The sequence below is a fragment of the Rhamphochromis sp. 'chilingali' genome, assembly GCF_963969265.1.
Source record: "Rhamphochromis sp. 'chilingali' genome assembly, chromosome: 22".
NCBI lineage: Eukaryota > Metazoa > Chordata > Actinopteri > Cichliformes > Cichlidae > Rhamphochromis > Rhamphochromis sp. 'chilingali'.
This window is the reverse complement of record NC_137950.1, coordinates 2,193,476-2,212,977: the sequence shown is the minus strand read 5'-3', so window position 1 is coordinate 2,212,977 and position 19,502 is coordinate 2,193,476. Positions and strand designations below refer to the sequence as shown.

The 19,502-nt window shown below is 42.1% G+C and overlaps 1 protein-coding gene across 2 annotated transcripts in view; it reads right to left on the bottom strand.

The window, feature by feature from the left end:
• The window catches only part of reep3b (receptor accessory protein 3b), a 34,480-nt gene that overhangs the window by 4,813 nt on the left and 10,165 nt on the right, over nt 1-19,502 (bottom strand). Inside the window, exons 2-6 of one of the 2 annotated variants that reach the window (XM_080872614.1) lie at nt 17,600-17,672; nt 10,959-11,035; nt 10,105-10,225; nt 9,897-10,010; nt 3,261-3,423 (exon numbers count right to left, since the gene is read on the bottom strand). In XM_080872614.1, the coding sequence (XP_080728740.1) occupies nt 3,261-3,423; nt 9,897-10,010; nt 10,105-10,225; nt 10,959-11,035; nt 17,600-17,672 (548 nt within the window). The remainder of the gene's footprint in view (nt 1-3,260; nt 3,424-9,896; nt 10,011-10,104; nt 10,226-10,958; nt 11,036-17,599; nt 17,673-19,502) is intronic. The other variant, XM_080872615.1, reaches the window with a different exon arrangement.

Sequence of the window (19,502 nt, the reverse complement as noted above, 5' to 3'; positions counted from 1 at the left end):
CAAACCATCCCTCCCCGTCCATATCTTTGCATCCTTCCAACAATGGAAACCAGTGGGTGATGCCACAGAAGCTCCACCCATCTTTTATACTGTGTAGGCTCTTAACACAGGACTGAAAGCTTTCAAAGTATGGACAGCTACATGCATTTTCCATCTGGGTGGGTCAATGTGAAGAAGGTGAAAACAGGTATTATTCATCGTTAAAGCAAAATTAAGTGTTACATAGCTGGTTTAAACAAACTACCACAAATCTTATGTTTTGTTGACTTGGACAGTGCAGGACCAGCTCTGGTAGTGTTCTCGTTTGTCACCCGATGTCGGGTAAACTGTTCCTATAGTTTACATGAGCCGCCACTGACAGCCGGGTCGCTGTGGAGAAGCAGGGATTGGTGCGAGCCTATAACGCAGGGTTAGGGGAGGTGTGTTCACGTGCTGGTACCGTACTCGACGCTCTCGTGGCAGCTTTAAGTAAAGGCTGATTAGTACGTCTCACACAGCAACTGTCTGGTATTTTGCTTAAGGTAAACTCAAAGATATTCAAAGGATGGCTGGAAGGCAAAGGGCCGCAGTACCGCAGCTCTCGAATCACGTGAAAACTATGGCTCAAGGTATTCAAGCTCATTCACCTCTACATCCCCGACTCCGTGCGTCTCATCCACACGTGGTCGTAACAACACAAAGGTTCTATGCAGGATTTATTAAGCATCAGATCTGTTAATAGTAAAATGAATGTGCAGTAGGGCTGTGCCCTTTGACCACAATCTCATATCCTGATATTAGACATTTATCGTCCCGACAACGATAGAAATCACAAAAACATTTTCAATTCTGTGAATCTCGGGCAGCTGAAGTATTTCCAGCCGGGCGTCGTGTACCTGGAGCTGAATGTTTTGACTGATGCATGAAACTATATATTTTTACACATAACTTATAACGGCCGTCATTTTCTTTGTGAGCATTTATCAGACGGCGTGCTCTAACGTTTAGTCTAAGGTTTATGTTGAGCACCTGACGGCTCTTCGTTGCTTCTCATCCGTAAACTCTCTCCACACTGTTTCACGTGATCCTTGCGTGGGTGGTAGAGGTTTGTCGTGTTTGAGTCTGAGGTGGGGACCTCAGTACGCTTTTCTGGTCCGTGTCAGACTTTTCATAACCAAACCATGTCCATGCTACAGAGGTAGCCCCTCGTTTTCACTGGTCCTTCTGTTTGTCATCACTTCAGTTTATTTTGAAAAATCTCAACAGGATCTTCAGCTTTATTGTGAAAGGTTTATGTGGAAAATAAACAAGCGGAGCCAAATGCAGGGTTTACCATTGCTGTGGCTAACGACGACGCGTAAAAACAGTCGCTTATCTGTCCGTAGTGTGGTTATTTTAAATATAAGCGAAAGAGAGAACCTTAAGAAATTAATACAGTCACTATAGCGACCATCAAAACCATGAGAAAATAAACCATAAACAGTTTATTTTGTGACACCACAAAACAAACGATAGTAATATTAAACGATAGACGTTTTCATATCGTCATCAGATATACACCGTTATATCGAACAGCCCTAATGTGCATCATCACCGGTCATTTTTAAGTCTGTTAAAAGGATGACAGACATATGAAGCCTCAGAGGCAGCGAGGAGCACACACAAAAGAGAGTTGTTAGGCATAAACATCTCCGTCTTCATCTCTCTGTAGCTCCTCCTTGTCGTCTGAGCTGAATACATAATACAGTCTCTCTCTCAGTATCCTGATGCTGTGTAGCAGCCTTTCTCCCTTACATCCACCCATCCGTCTCTACATCTCCATTCATCTTTGTCCTCGCCTCCTTCATCTCACCCCCCATTCTGTCTCTTTCCACACCTCACCTACTTGCTGTGTGTGTGTGTGTGTGTGTGTGTGTGTGTGTGTGTGTGTGTGTGTGTGTGTGTGTGTGTGTGTGTGTGTGTGTGTGAGAGAGAGAGAGCGCGAGCAGGAGAGTGTGTTTGACATTCCACTGGCATCCCACACAGCCTTATCTCATCCCCTGTGTCTGCTGGGAAGTCATCTCACACAGTGTTTTCATTGAAATCCAACCAGCCTGCAGTTGTCATCACGCTGAGGACAAACACACACAGAGAAGTGCAAAGGTAACAATGTAGCTGTCTAACAAAGTCCTGCTCATGTGTGCCTTATTGTTCTCTTCTGACCATCATCATCATCATTATTTATGATGGTTGTCATTATTCTTAATTATTATTAGTCAACATTGTAATAAAATAATGTTCTCTCATTCATCACCAGCGTCAGTCTTCATGGATTACTGCTTTGGCGTTTTTTGCCAAACTCATAATAAAATAAAAACGTAATATCACTGGAAAGAGTTTCACTGATATCTTTCCAGGAGTCATGTTTGGGATTCATCCCTTCATGGCATGTGTGAGGTTTGCATGTGCTTACATGACTGAGTGTTGAGCACATGTGCTCACTGCGCACATCGTTGCTCACACAACAGTCTAAACGCTGAGCTCAGGCTCTTCAGGGTCCTGGTTGGTTTTGAACTGTGCACAGCAGGGAGACACTTTTCAGGGGGAACATAAAGGTCCAGTCACCGGCTCACTGCAAAGCTCCAAACCCCAGCAGGCTTCCTCAGATACGAGACGTTTTGTAGTTGTCATGGAGACTGTGGCGAGAACCAGTGACAGACAGAACGACGCCACCTTCATCCACCACGAAGGACTGACCTTTGGCTGGAAATCTCATCTTAGCATTGTTTAGAAAAAGCTACCATATCAAACATGTTATCAATCAGCTGTCAGGGTTCTAGTCAAACCTCTAATCACAGATTTTATTCTTTTAGGTTTCTGTTTACGAACTGTTTTCTCTTTCTGTTTCCATCCATCCATCTTCATCCGCTTTATCCGAGGCCGGGTCGCGGGGGCAGCAGCCTAAGCAAAGAGGCCCAGACCGCCCTCTCCCCAGCCACCTCCTCCAGCTTATCCGGGGGAACACCAAGGCGTTCCCAGGCCAGCCGAGAGATATAATCTCTCCAGCGTGTCCTGGGTCTGCCCCGGGGCCTCCTCCCGGTGGGACATGCCTGGAACACCTCACCCAGGAGGCGCCCAGGGGGCATCCTTGTCAGATGCCCGAACCACCTCAGCTGGCTCCTTTCGATGTGGAGCAGCAGCTGCTCTACTCTTTCTGTTTCCTTTACCATGAATTGTTGTGATTGAGAAGTTGTGTTACGTTTATGAGAGAAGCGCACGAGTGTGTGTGAGTGTGTGTGTACCATCTCCATCCGGAGCGTCACTGCTGCGAGACCTCCTGACAGCAGGGTTGGAAGAATGGGAGCTGTACTGGTACAGCTGGTTTCCTCTGTCGTCCTGCTGGTCTATCTGTGTGAGGTCATGCATACTCAGGCTGCGCAGCTTCTCAGTAATGGCCCCCTGACCCTGCAGCACACACAACACTCAGCATTACACCACAAAAACATCTCAGAGATCAGCAGTGCTGATGTGTTACAATCACAGAAAGAGCCTGTAGTTTATCAATAATCTGAATCATGTGGTGATGCTTTTGTTTCCAGGTGTGGCAGTCATCTTTCACGTGAATGGCTACAGTCATACAGGTGTCCTGTTCCTGATCCCATCAGTTGTTATAACAGACACTGTAGACTTTAATTTGTCTAAATTAAAAGCAGACGTATTTGTGTGCTTGCAACTAGTGTCAGATATCTAGAGTTCATTACTCACCAATCAAAATCCTCATAATAACTATTTTGTATAATTGGAAATATTTCTTTGCTTATCTGTACCTTAGACACACGTCACATCTAAACAGCTACAATTCAAATTTGATGCATTATAATTCCACATATTTATGCATCATTGTATCCAGAATGTCATCGTGTAGCTGTGACTGATTAATATCAACACTGAGCTGTTCAGATTTTACTAGTTCACTGGGAACACTATGATATATTAATACAGGACAGATATTATTGGAACGGCAGAAATCTGACAGTAAAAACAGACACTGCAAACTACAGCACTGTGAGCTGCTGTTGAGCAACCCTTCACTTCTGGAAATAGATCCAAGTTTACTGAAGTATGGAGGTGGAGGAGATCGTTCATATGTTGGACTATCAGTATCTTACATGAAGAAGAGAATATTTACATTAGAGAAAACTAAACTTCAGTCCGCACTGCTGCGCTGTTACTGTACAGGGCTTCATGCAGCTTTAAAGACCTGTGAGACAAACCGACGGTGGAGCACAGAAATGCAAACATGTCGTTTAAATGACTTTGCTGTGACAACATTTTTACATTAAAAAGTTTAAGAAGCATTACATGTTTTTCCACAACACTCATTTCTTGTTGTGCTGCCGATCTGTGTTTGTCCTTCATCATTCATCAGTATTGCTTGAAATACTGGGAGACATCATGAAAGGAACCTTCTGCATTAAAGGATTAGTTCACTTGTTTTTCAAGCCTCAGGAACAAAGAAAGCCTGAAACAGGCTTCGTTTGCCTTCGTGATGCCTCTCATCCACACTGGACTCTCAGAGAGGGTGCAGAGTCATTAACAAGGCCCAAAGCCACAGTCACAGCACCACAGCTTCAACAGCAACAGGCTTCAGCACTCTGAAGCTGCATTTCCACTGTAACTAGACCCACTAGTGTAAATGATACCTAATGGAATTGATTAAATGATACCGTCTGCTTCAGATCTGGGAATTAAAGCTTAAATCAATTAAACATATAACGAATAATTGATGATGACAAGAATACGCTAACTGTGAATAACGAGGTACAGAATACATTCAGATCAGGGATGCTACTGAATGATGATGAAGATGTTACCACGGAAACACTTCACAAAGAACATGAACAGCAGGGGGGGGGGGGGGGGGGGGGGGTATTGTTGTAATGTACAGCAGTATATTTGGGCTATTACAGGTAAACGCTAATACGAACAAAATGATGAAGTCAGACATTCACAGGGACATTTTCACCCTGTAGCACCAATGTAAGCTCATTTATTATTATTCTTAGAGCTTTGTGATTTAGAAGGTTTTGATACATAATTCTTAATTTCTTTTTGTTTGTTGTTTGTAAACATAAAGCCCCGGCATGCTGCTGTAACAATGAAATTAATGTCAAACACATTAAGGGACATACAATGAAAAACAAACCGTGTCGTAAATAATGAGTGACATGTATCTGCAACACCACCAAGTCCATGTCAAAACCAAAACCAAAAAGAAGAATCAAATTAAAACTGATGTTCTCAAGCAGCAGGTCTGGACACAGACGATAATCAAAGGGTGGATGCTGAGCTGTACGAAACAGAACATTCTGTCCATGCTGCTTACACTGACTGGTTTTTACCTCCCAGAGCAGCCTGCTGAACCACCGAAACCCTGAAGACACAAGGATGTTAGTGCAGACAGAAAAGAAACAAACGTCAGAGGGAAGACAGGAGGCAAGTTGGTGCAGATGCAGAAAACATCATCTCAAAAGCAAACGTCCAGCTGAGATCTGCAGTGTTCCCCCAGGATCCAAAACATTCACAACCCTGCATGCTGATGACCAACAAACACACAATATCAACTCATATTTAGTCGAGTTTGTTACACTTGCAATCAGCAAATTCTTAAAAACACAACCACAGAGGAGGACCCTTTAATCTGGACAGTGGTTGGGTTTCTCTGGGGCACTCCGAGTTAACAATAATACAGTGAAGCAATTATTCTGCTTACATTTCGGGTCAATGATGCTACATTTTCATACTACAGTGTTTTCAACTTAAATGCATGTTTACTGCGTGTCTGCACCATCCTGATAGCAGTGACAGGAACATCAAAATAGTCCCTGTTTATATTGTTTGCATCTGCTTAAAACTAGCAAATTGTTAACCAAGAGTTGCCTAGATGATGGTTAGAAAGTACTCGGATCTAATCTGCTGTGATGTGACCTTCATTACCTGTTCAAAGCTAAACTATGTTTATGTGATCTTATTAGCAATAAGTTCTTCAGTCCCGTAGTTACCAAGAGCAATGCAAATGTTTTTATCAATTATCAGTGTGGATACAGACACATCTCACAAAAGGAGCACTGCGAGCTGTAATACTCATTTGGTAAACTGGTTGGTTACCAAACCAGCCAGGACTGCAAGCTTCCACATTACAACACATTTTAGATTTTACTTTGTTTGCTATGACTTCATTTATTGAATCTTGGTCCCATGCTGTGAGATGGACAAAGAAGCAGCTTTGAACTGTAAACTGGACGGAGGAAAAGCTCTGAAATGTCTTTTCTTCTCAGTCTGTGACAGCAGGTACATGTGGTGTAGGTGCCAGGTTTGCATGTCTAACCACAGCTCTAGGCTCAGCTAAAATATTTCAGACAGATTGATTTTATGTGCATTTCAGATGGTTTTACTGTAAAAGCCAAGGTCAATCAAATTCCTAGTAAGATGCAAGCCTATTTTAAAGAAATGAAAAACTGCTACTAACCCTGTGATGACAAAACATGCATGCGGAGAAAAGAAGAGAGACTGTAAAGACAAACGGGGAACACAAAGATGAAATATGTAAGAAGATCTTCATGTCAAGGAGGAACCATAGGAGACTCAAAGTGAGGCAGCGAGAGAGAAGTGAGATGCAGGGCAGTGACAGAGGCATCGCTTTGATTAACAGGGTGTTTCAGGTAAGTGGAGACAGGAGGCTGCACTGACACAGCAAGGACACAAAAACAACCAGACCTGTCGTTGATCCTGCTGAGTGCTGCCTCTTTGTGTTAGAATATGCACACCTGACCTCGTTCATTATGTGAAAAAGCAGGTGCTCTTTCTCTAAAACAGAACATAACACTGTTACTCAGCTGAAGTCAGCCACAAACTAATCCCACTGAAGAACTTCAGTTACGCTTAAATGAAGTATGGCCTGTTAAAAACTCCATTCAGAGTCGATGGGTAGCACGGTCAGCAGAACCTTGTTCAATGCAGTCGTGGAAATACCACTCAAGAACTCAACTTCCTTCAGTTTGAACTCATTAACAACATTCAAGTTGTTTAGTTTGACACGGCCGACACCGCTCCACAGGCTAAAGTGTTAGCAAGCACTGGATAAATGCTTAGGCTAAGGTAACATAGCTAATGTCATCTTATAGTAACACTAACAGAGACCATCCTAACATAATGTTAACATTTTCTGATACTTGAACTTTGCACCTGCTAAATCCTGGCTGAGCGGTCCAATCAATTCAGATTAATTCTGAGTCTTTATTTATTTACACACACAAACACACAATAGAATTGTATTATAGTTCGATATTATAATAACTACATACTATTAATCATTAATAATGTACTAGTTAGTCATTATTCCTCCATTTCTGAACATGGGCTTCAATTGTTCAGTCTTGCTTAATAAAGCTGCTTTCAGCTGCTCCCATAAACAAATAAAATTACTTAATACCAGACTAATCCTTGATCATCATCAGCATCATAATAATAATGTGAGCAGTTATTAATTTGTTACAGGGGTTCACTGTTTTGTAGTGTCTCACAGTTAAATACTGCTGTACTACTGTGGATCTAACCTGACACCATTCGCTTTTTCTTTGTAGTGCATCCCCACTGCTCAGGTGCTGTGAAGCGTGAGATCAACTGGGCGTATCTGAATCACTCAGGTATTCAAGAAATGCTGAAGAAACCAGTTCAAATGTCATTTATTTATACTGGCTCTGCAGGAAGACCATCTGAGGCACAGACATGCACAGAGGATGTGTGAGCATGTGCAAAGGCTATCAGACACATCGTCAAGTGAAGATCTCGTACAGGCTATCGATTCATCTCCTATGCACTCAGTCATGCACCAATGCCACAGTGACTGTCTATATCGGGGTCAGCAACCTCAACACCCAAAGAGCCATTTGGAGCCGGTTTCCACGCAAAAGAAAATACTTGTTGACATCTAAAATGAAGATAACACTGTGTATATTGTTTTTTACCTTTATGCTTTGTGTGAACAACTAAGGCGTGTTGCTTATGACATCCATGAAGTGCTACAGAGAAAACTACATTTTATTCATGTAATGAACACATTTTGAACTCTTAAAGAAATACAACAAAAGCTGAACTAAAATAATCCAGCAAACAAAAACTGCTGTGAGCCGCCCCCCTCATATCGCCTTTGTGCTTTTGGAGCCTTGACCTGACTTTTAATAAATAACTGGGGAAATAAGCACTATGCTGCTAAAAAATGAAAAATAGATATTTGCAAAATTCTGCCTAAATATGTATTTTACCTGGTTAATGTGTGTGGCGGGGCGTGGTCTGCAGCGCCGCTGCAGGGGAGGCGGACGCACCTGAGCTGCACCCGCAATCAGGCCTCGCCGCCTTAACGTCTGGTGGTATGTGTGGGGCTGTGAGCTGCAAAGCTACAGCCGGCTGTGTGTGTACAGCAAGCGTGTGTGTAAAGTGGTCAATAAAGAGAAGCTGAAAAGCGCGTTCATGCAAACATCGTCGGGTCTGCTGTGATATGTTTACAACGGGACTTCTGCTCCTGAACCTCTGCGCACAGCGTCTGCAGGTCGGGGCTGTACGAAGTCACTTTATCTCTACAGGACTGTAAGCTGTCGTCTGTGGGGCGTGAGCGTGTTTGTTTTAACATAGTTCACGGTGGAGCTGCTGACATAATGTGGATCCGAAGGTCCATAACTGGCCTACGTGGGGCTGAAAGTCTCGATAAATGCACGCCGTTTCAGCTTCCACGAGTGTGACGCTTATTTTGAGCGATGAAAAAAATAATAGAATTTTATTTTTATATTTCAATATCACAATAATCTTCCAATTTAGAACTACAAGTTAAAAAAGAACTAATATAAATAAAATACACTTCATCTAAACACTTCTAATTTATTTTCCCAAACCACGCGGAGCCGCACTGTAAGGACTAAAGAGCCGCAGGTTGCCGACCCCTGGTCTGTATGCTCTTACGTCTGATTTAGCACGCTAAATAAGGACATTCAGTGCCCACAGGCGCTACTGTAGAACACAGACAAAGGAAGCTGTTGCAAGCAAAGAGAGCTGAAGCCGCAGACTGGTATTTTATTCCTCTGTAGTAGGGCTGTTCGATATAACGATATGTATCGGATGACGATATAAAAACGTGTATCGTTTCATTTTACGCTATCGTTTGTTTCGTAGTGTCGCAAAATAAACTGTTTACAGCCATATTTGTTCATGGTTCTGATGTCACTGTAGAGGCTATGTTCATTTCTTAAAGTTCTCTCTCTAATATTTAATATAACCACACTACAGACGGACAAGCGCCTGTTTTTATGCGTTGTCGTTAGCAACAACGACGGTAACACCATCGTGTGTCCGTTTGTTTATGTTCCACTTAAACCTTTCACAATAAAGCTCAAGATCCTGTTGAGACCTTTCAAAATAAACTGAATCACATGAAAGAGCAGATTATTTACGGATGAGAAGTAAAAAAGACGCCAGGTGCTAAAAAATAAAGCTTAGACTCAAACGTTAGAACAGGCTTTTCCCCGCAGCACGCCGTGTAATAAATACTCAAAGAAAACGGCGCCGTTACAACTTAAGTCTAAAAATGTATCGTTTCATGCATCGTTAAAACACTCTGCTCCAGCTACACGACGCCCAGCAGGAAACACTTCACACAAGTCGAGCTGCCCGAGATTCACAGACTTTACAGAAAATGTTACATTTTTGTGATTTATATCGTTATCGGACGATAAACGTCTGATATCGGGATATGAGATTTTGGTCATATCGCACAGCCCTACTCTGTAGCAACGTAGTGAGAAAGAAGATGAAAACTGACTTAGCCATGCTATCTAACATAAAACTGTAGTGCACTCACGTGAAAAATTAAAAAAAGAATAACTTGCCTTGACGGCTGCAGTGACCGCAGCGGTGGCTGCAATGCTCAGGCCCTGCTTGCCAAAGTTCACCATGGTCTCATAGCTTCTCTCTTTGGCCTGCACAATGTACTCATCTATTTCCTAAAGGAAGACAACAATTACATTTTAGAACACAGTTGAACTGGGCACAAAGCAGTGTGACCTGCATTACACGTGGATGTACGGATGAATGTACCCTTTCTCTGGAGGACAGCAAAGGATGCAGACACTTCCTGTAAATAAGACTTGCTCCTCTGGTGTAAGGGGACAGCAGCCAGACCACAAAAGCTATCTTTAGCTCGTAGTAGAGAGGAAACCTGGATATGGAGACACACACGGTAAGTTTAACCCATGGTACATAATGATGCTTTCCACTGCAGAAAAACAGGTTAAGAGATATGCACCCACTCCCACTCCTGTTGTCAAGTTTTTGTTGCACACAGCTCTGAAGGTTTATTATGGTTTTTTGGACTGCACCGACATGTTCCAGCACTTTCTGTGACTGTCTGATAAAACATCAGCTGTAGGGCTGCAGGTATCGATTATTTTATTAATGGACTAATCTATCGAATATTCTATCGATTAATCGAGTAACCGGGTAAGAAATTATTTTCTCTTATTAATGAGTAATAATAAATATTCAAAAACTTCTCATTGGTTTTAGAAATGTCAGCGTTTTAAAGTTTAACTGCATATAACATCTGTAAAAAAAAAAAAAACATCGTTCTCCATCAATTCCTCAAAATCGTTACATTGTTCCTTCGAGCTAAATGTTGCCACATGAGAGATTCATAAAATCACTGAAACTCGACCTGAAGTTCCTGCAAATGTGACTCTGTTCCTACACAGTGCACATCCACATTACCACAAGTTTATTTTAGTTACACTAGGAAAGAGTACATTTCTATCATTATTATTCAGGGTAGCGAGGAAAACAACTTCTTCCACTCACACAGTCAGTGTAGATGTATCTGTACGACATGTGAGTTCACGAGGTTTACATAATGTTTGATTCACTGCGTTTGTGTTTAACATTCATGGCAAACTCACCATGCCAGTGTTAGGTCAGTGATCGTCTCCACGACAGTGTAGAGGGCAAATACAATCCAGTACATCATCCATCGCACCTACAGGCAGAGAGACATGAATCATCGTTTAAAAGGCTGGCTGAGCATTAAACCATGCATCACCTCTTAACATTACTAATATTAACACTAACATTAAAAATCTTTGTTATACGAGGAGGACAGAGAGGGAGCATGTCCACCGAGAGCAGCAGCGTCTGAACCAGCATGCTGATCATGAAGAAATGATGACATCATCCGTTTGTTTTAATTCAACTGTAATCTAAGCACCTCTGTCTGTTAGGATTTTTGAGATTTACTAAAATAAAAATAAAATCAGATTAACATCTGATTGTGTGGGGCGTGCTTTTTTATGTCACGTTACGTTTCACTGTTAGAAACTATGAAACACATCACACACTTCCAGAAGGAAACTAATACGACTGAAGGCAAGAAGGATACGAGCACCTACAGACTCATATCACAGTTTATAATACAGCCTCGCAGCAGCCCAAAGCAATGGGTGTGACTTCAGCACTAACCCCGCCCCTGACTTTGATGGGCTGAAATTCATTCATGAACAGCCACAGGGCCAGGACTGCCAAAATGAATGACATAAATACGTCATTAAAAACCGGAATAAATAATTAAATGTGTAAATAATTAAGCAATTATATAATTAATTAAACGTGTCATTAATAAAATAGGAAATAAATAATTCAATGTTTTAAATGGAATGATCGTGCCTTTAATTAATTATTGATAGATTTATTCATTCAATCAATTCCAATTTTTAATTAATTAATGACACATTTAATTAATTACTTAATTTGTGTATTTAATTAATTCATTTTGTCACTCCTGGCCCTCCATAGCCGTGAGGATTCATACTGCATCCCTCGTTTCCTGCGCACAGGAAGTTAAAACCAAAAGCAGCTCATATTTTGTATATTCTGGTCTGTCGGGATTAGGATTCCACTTTATTGTCATTGCACATGAATGAATACAGAGTAACAAAACACACTTCTGATTAGATGCAGACTGCAAGAGCAGCAAGTGCAATAAGAGCAGAGCATATCCAGATAAGTCGAGTAGAGATGAATACAGGTGATCTGTACAGCACACAGATGTTCTATCTGTGCAGACGGGCAGATATACAGGTGTACTATGAACAAATATAAAGATATGCTACATATATACAGATGTGCCGGTGTGTGGTAAACAGATGTCCTATGAATATATCTACAGTAGTGGAAGCGTAGCTCTGAACAGTTAGAGTTAGTTAGTTATAATAAGCGGCTCTGGAGTGCCACCATTTTGCATCATCGACCCAGAGTGCATCACTTTGTGTAATAAACACAGGCACACTTCCTGTATTTGTGACAGCGTCCTTCAGTAGAAGACGTTTATAGCATAGTAATGCCCACAACGTGACATACTTGGGGTTTCTTTTGACTTACATTACATGCCCTGAGGCATAATGGGTGCTTCTAAAAAGCTGCATTTTGAAAATGGGTAGAATTGATCATTTTTGATGATCAACCACCTCAGCTTTGACTGAGCAGAGCATTCAAAAGTTATTCTACTAAGAACCCTGCTCCACACTGGTGTAACAAGCGAACATGGTCACGAACCCCAGTGGACAGCTTTGAGCTAATAAACTCGTTTTTAAATGATGTTGTTCTTTCTCTAAGCCTCTGCCTCCTTCGCAGGCTGGCAGCAGTCAAACAAAGGTTGAGGACGTCTGTGAAGGTTCTCAGTCATCCAGGTCATCGTAGTCAAAGAAGCTTCTTCTAAGGTCTAAGTTCTAAGGTCATTTGCCCTTAGAACTGAAGAAGCTTCTCGGATGAAAGGTGAAACGTCTTCAAGCAACTTAAAGAAGTCCAGACGCTTTTCTTTCCAAGCTCCTTAGACAAAGGTCCCCCCCCCCCGGCGGTCTGGCTTCCTTCGTCCCTCTTTGACGGCTTTCCAGTCCCGTCTGACTGGATTTCCATGTTAAACCAAGCAGTAGGTGTGTGTGAGTAAATAAGTGATGCTTAATTGTGTCCCATTTGCCCACAGAGGGGGGTTTTCAGCTACCACTCCGTCATGCTGAACAGCTGTTCACCATGAAAAACATCCAAGATCAAAAAATGCAGATTATGGAAAGTCAGCCAAGACTTCTCATCGTTTTTAATGACATTACTTCACTCATCTCTGTGAGAGTGTGTTTGAAAGAGAAACAACAGGGAAACACATTCACCCATCTCTCACACTCACACTAAATGTAAAGAGTGAGCTGACACTGAGAGGTTTAATTTATACGTTCAGTCTCCCTCTGCTTCAGACATTTCAGCTCCCAGCTTCCTTCTGCTTTCCATTTCTGATAGAATATTTGCTCCTTTCCTCCTTCATTCATTTTATCAGTACAAAGGACATTAAGATGTAACCTATACACCAGCCTTTTAGCTTCCTGGGGCTACAGTAGACATTTACTGACCCTGTCTTTGAATAACTGCCTTCCAGGGGGGGGGGGGAGAAGAAACATTACATTAGACTTGCACAGCCACTACTGCTAAGGTTAAACTTGGATCAAAATTCTGGTGGCCCGACACCTCAGCCTCCTAGTAGATGCTCCACACTGCCAGCCCCACTGTGTGATAACACCCACGCTTACAGCTAAGAGGTAAAATGCTAAAAGGTGGGCAACAGTTACGACCACCCGAGCTTCAGTTGTGCCTCTGAAACAAACTCAAAGAATTTTGAGCAAACTTGCATCCAAGCAGCTGATTAACCATCCATCAATTCATCCTGACTAAATGAAAGAAACACTAAAGTTTTATCGATTAGTCATCAAATTGTCATCTATCATCTATCATACCAAACTTCTAAGGTGCACACAGAGCATCACAACACTTTTCTCAAGCACTGACCCACATCTTATGTTCCTCAGCTGCAGAGACTAACAAGCTTTTATTTAAAGTGTGTTTGCATCGCTCATAATGTTTGGTCTTAATTTATTTAGTTCTTGGGCTTTGCAGACAAACTATGATTCCTTATACGGAGGCTTTATGGCGGTTTTGAGTTCAATCCTCCGAAAAGGCTCCAGCATGTTGGCAATGACATTCAGTCCAAAGAACGCTGACTGGTTGAAAAGCCTGTAAGTGAAGCACAGACAGCGACTGCAGCTTTTTCTTTTACATCGGTGCTAAAAAGTTCTCTCTCTCTCTCATGACCTGTGCTGGAGCTTCTCCCAGAGGTTTTTCTCCCCACCTCACCAAGCAGTGCTGACAGGGCACCACTCGATCAATACGCTGATATCTAGGGATTAAAAAGAATCTGATGTATGTAGTTAGTTATGAGATTTGTGGATTACTTGTTTACACTCTGCCAGACTATACTTGGATCAGCTGATTTCTTTTGGTGGTATTCCAAACACATGCTGCCAAAAGGTAAGTTGCTTAAAACCATGCAACATGATTTAAGGCCATCTGTCACATCTCTGCTTTACTATGTTCATTGATCAGCCATCAAAAGTGCAGATACGCTGAACTGGCAAATAGCTGATACTGGCCGATATACTGGCCCCACTGAAGCACCATAAAGCAACATCTCATGTGCTCAGGTCTTTAGTCATCCTTCATTTCATCCCAGACCTTCTTAAAATGATTTAAGTGGTCTTGAGCAACAGCTCTCCAAGCTTTCTGGAGGTCTTTGAAAGCTGTTATTTGGTTATTGGCTGTTTTTCATACTCATTTACAGTTCAGTCCTTGTACCGGAGGACTGTTTGGGTTTTTGTAGCCACCTAACACAAACCTTTCTGAAAGTACAGCGTCTACAGCCATCTGTAAACCACAGAGTCCAATCCACCGTGTTAGAGATTTTGTCAAAATTAATGGAAATTTAAATCAGGAAACACCATCTGGAAAGCATTTGATGCACAACAGCTTAAGTTTTCCAAAACACACTGCAAAAGATATGTTGTATGTACTCACATGGTGGAGCAGACAGGCCTGCTCAATCATGGCAGGGATACACACGGCTGATCTCAGACCTGTTTATCTACAACTGAGTGTGGTCGACTGTACATGGATGGACAACTCCGACTACAACGCTGCTGGAAACTGAGCGACATCACTAACATCAGTCAGTGAGCGCAATGGTACGTGCACGTTTTCATAAGCAGTGAACAAAGAAGAAGGCTGGGACTTGAATCTGTTTCAAGTTTGTCATGAACTGGAGTAACCTCTGCAGGGTGAGCTGCAGCTACAAACAAGCAGCAACGAGACGCAGAATAGCTGCTGCGCTGCACACAAAGTATTTCTCCTGGTCAGCTTAAGTACAGCTTGCTTCATGAAACAAGAAACAGTACTGATCTTCATTTCCAACCATTCCTTTATGAACCTCTGCAAAAGCAAAGTAAAAGCAGAGGTCTAACAAGAAGAGCAGATAAGGATAAAGTAAGTGGGTGAAAGACGCAGCAGTCTGAGACAGGGTGTGTTAAAGCTGTATGTGACTGTGTTACTAACTCAGCAGACTGGAATGTCACTCTCACTGGTATTAGTTACATCACCCGACTCCTTAGCCAAAACACCTCTAGGGCATATCGTCTATATGCATCCAGCCGTGCTTCAAATGTGTAATCAGTCCCAAGACCTGTTTAACATTCTGCAAAAGACTTAAAGAAAGCAAGTTGGTATCTACCAGAGGGGCTAGTCCCTAAGACAAGGACAAGAATGTCTGAATCGAGATGAAAGATCAAATCATTCGAACCATCAAACGCATTTTTAAAACTGACAGAGAAGAAAATATTTCAAAGGATGGAGGACTGTAATCACAGATGAAAGTGAGCTTTGGTAGGCAGGGTGACTCTAAAGTCCTCTAATGGCACAGGGGAGAAATAACTCACTTCAAAAGAACTATTAACCTACCAATAGATTTAATAGTTAAGCAAGTCGGCTTGCTTAAGTTCAAACTGAGGTTCAGGCTACGTCCACACGTACACGGGTACTTTTGAAAACTGAGATTTACCGCTTTCTTTTTTTTTTTTTTTTTTTTATCCCGCCCACACGTAAATGCAAAAACGAAGGAAAACGCTGCTAGGAACATGCCAAAGCAACAGGTGGCGATATATTCCTAACCGTGTAGAAATGTTGGCCAATCAGAAGTCTAGAAGCCTGGGTGGGAAAGAGTAAACAAAGATGGCGCAGAGAAGCAGAACTGAGCCCTTTGTGTGGAGGGACTGAAACTGTGTTGTATATGTAAGCATGTAAACACTGCAGAGAGTCAAGTTAAAGGTCCGCCATTGTAGAAATCCATTTCTACATTTCTGAGGACTGCTTCCATCACCTCGCTGAATCTGCGTCGATGCAGTCATGAAGCAGTTCTGAAGTCAGACAGAGGCACACTGAATGATCGAGTCATACCTAATAAAGTGGTCAGTAAATAGGAGAATGTATACGGGAGAACATCATGAGCGCTGGCTGCTTTCACACCGCTAACCAGCACAAAGATGCTGTTGTGTAACGAGTGGAAGTTGTCAAGTCAAAATAAACAGCATCAGCAGCCTGAATGTAGAAAAATGTGACACGAGCTCCTTTTTCCATCAGTACCTCCTCGGATCAACTCCCCACGGATTGACTGGTCGCCCAATCCAGTACTACCTAACGAGGTTGTTGTCATAGCAACACGCCCGAGCATCCTGCAATGTAATTAATATGCGACACGAACGCTACAACAAAGTTGGACGTCGACACAATACCTGGTGTTTGGCCCGTGGCGTTTCGTCACTCTCAAAGATCATGGCCTTGTTTTTGTTGGGGGTTTTTGCCATTTCATTCAATGCAGAGTTTCAAAAATGGCCATTTTAATTTTCATGAAGGAGACACTGTCCGTGACTCACCGAGTGACGCTACTGACCAGCCAATCAGTGGCATGTAGTCTGATGACCTCACATTTTAGTGCCTGCTTGGATCGCCTGGAACCCCGGGGCAAGCAGGTACTTTATTTAAAAAAAAAAAACCCCACACCTGGTACCAGGTACTATGACCTAATGGAAAACTGTGGCACACCATACCGAGTCGATCCCAGTAGGTACTGATGGAAAAGGGGCTGTGCAGTCAATGTCACTAACAGTGGATACACAGCCTGCTCTGCATTAGTCCAACATGGTCTATTACTGTACTGCACATATCATCTCTGAGTTAATATCACCATTCAGGTTATTTTGAAAAAGGTACATAATGATGAAGATATATATTTTAAACTTACAACATCATATGTTCAGTTTCACTGACATATGCAGACAGCACATGAAGCACATGAAGCACGACGGCTGTGTCAGCAGGACCATGCTGGACGCATTCACATACAAAATGACGTCACTTGATGATATTATTCATTTGCATGCCTGCTGGTATAATTACTCATTAAGTGAAAAAGCTATAATCATGCTCCAGATCATTTTGGCCCACGTTACCTCCTAATTTGTCGAAGTTGTTGAAATGAAATGTTTTCTAATGTTTAAAAACAACATTAACAAATGTTAATAACTTAGACCCCCCCTCACCCCCCCACAGTGTGTCTGTGTGTGAGATGAAGTCATGCAGGAGAAGAGAAGTAAATAAAAAGTAATATTTCTGAACTTACATATTCCTTAACATTTTTGGTCTTGACAGCTTTGTAAGAGTAGTACGCAGGATACAGAGTCCCAAACAGCAGCCTGCATGGAGACAGAACACATGACAACTTCTCTCAAATTTAATCAACACAAATACAGTTTCTCTAGTAAAGTTTAACAGGAAAGTTCTCTGCACTGTAACATCGCTGGTATGTGGAAACACAGCTTTGCCTTTAAACCCACACCCTATTTCAACACGCTGATCAGCAGGCATACATAGCGAAGACGGGCCCGTACATGGTGTATATGATACAGTAGATACTGAGTGGTGAACCAGTGCTGCAGGTTTATACATTCTGTTTCACATGTATACAAGAAATTATTTTTATGTTGGTTTGTTTGTACCAATGCATACACTGCTGAAAGCCTGCAGTGCCACCATGCAAGCTAAGGCAAACGTCCAAAACTGCGTTTTTATTGTTAAAAACCATCATTTCTTGCATCTGAACAATGTGGGGACTCATTTATATCCCACTTTCCTCTGTCATATAATGCAACAGTTTGGTTTCTATGCAGTTTTCAACACTACCCCAAAATACTGCACTGTTCACTCAGGACTGTGTGCTAAGATTCAAGCAGAGAAAATCATATGAAGAATGTGAAGCTGGGTTTCTGAAGCTGAGGTGCTTTTGACTGTGCAGGCCTCGTTTTTTTAATTATATACTGAATTTCACCTGAACGAAAGAGAAACTGCACAACGAGCAATAAAGGATCAAGCGTTTCAGATGACGTTAGGAGAGCTCTCGTTACACACAGCAAAACAATGAACATCTACACACCCACACTAGGTAAACACCATATACTGTTCATGGTAGAAGCCTGTGAAGGAGTGACTCACAATGCAAGATAAGCGACTCGATAAATTTAAAGTGGGACACTCCTTTCCTCCAATCCCTCTTCCTTAAGCTCCTCTTGCACTGAGGTTACTCTGTCTACAGCACAGTGTGCAGGTCTCTCCAGTATGCACAAGCTAGATATACCCTGACTGTGCACCACATAAGAACACACAGCTTCTTGGGCGGCATTCAGTTTGTCAGCTGCCATCAACATTACTCAGCTGCACAGATTACAGGAAACACTGACAGACAGGAGAAGCACAGCATGGCTACAGCACAAAATAAGTGCTTTAGTATCATTGCAGTTTTTGTACGTCACATTTAACGTAAAAAGTGTGGAAATTGTCACCAGTCTTTTCTTAAAGCTGTCTGACTCGTCGATAGGACAGAATAAAACCAGTAAAGAACTTTTACTCTTTTAGCTAGTTAGCTAGTAGCCATCAGCAATGTTGTGGGTTACCTTGTTTTACCCTGCTTACCTTGTCTAGTTTTACTGGACTGTTTGGTTGTTCTTGGGGATTTTTCACAAAAATGAATAAATAACTAACTTATGTAGTGGCTGAGAGGTCGAGCATGGACCAGGATGCAACAGTCTCACCACTTTTGATCACAAAGCAAGGTTTAGGTACACAGCTGGAACATAGCTGTCTGATTGCAATCACTCTCACACAGATTGGCAAAGGTTTGCAAATAATGTCTGTCCAATTGCAATCAGCAAACTACTGCAATCTGGCTGTCCCAGTACCTGCGAGCGCCTCTCTGGAAGAGGAGACTAAACTAGTCGCGCTCTTTTTGTTCTTTTATAAAAGTGAATTTGCTGACATTATGTAGACATTTTGTAGCAACTGCATGGCTCTTTGTGGGGGCATTTCTGTTGTAAGTCTGAAGGTTCTGGCTAGACTCTGAATGGAATAGGGCTGAACGATATTATCGCATTTGCGATAATATCGCGACATGATCAAGTGCAATTTTCTAACCGCAAAGGCTGCGGTTATACTGCGATTATAAGGCTGTCCAAATTACTACCATATCCCAG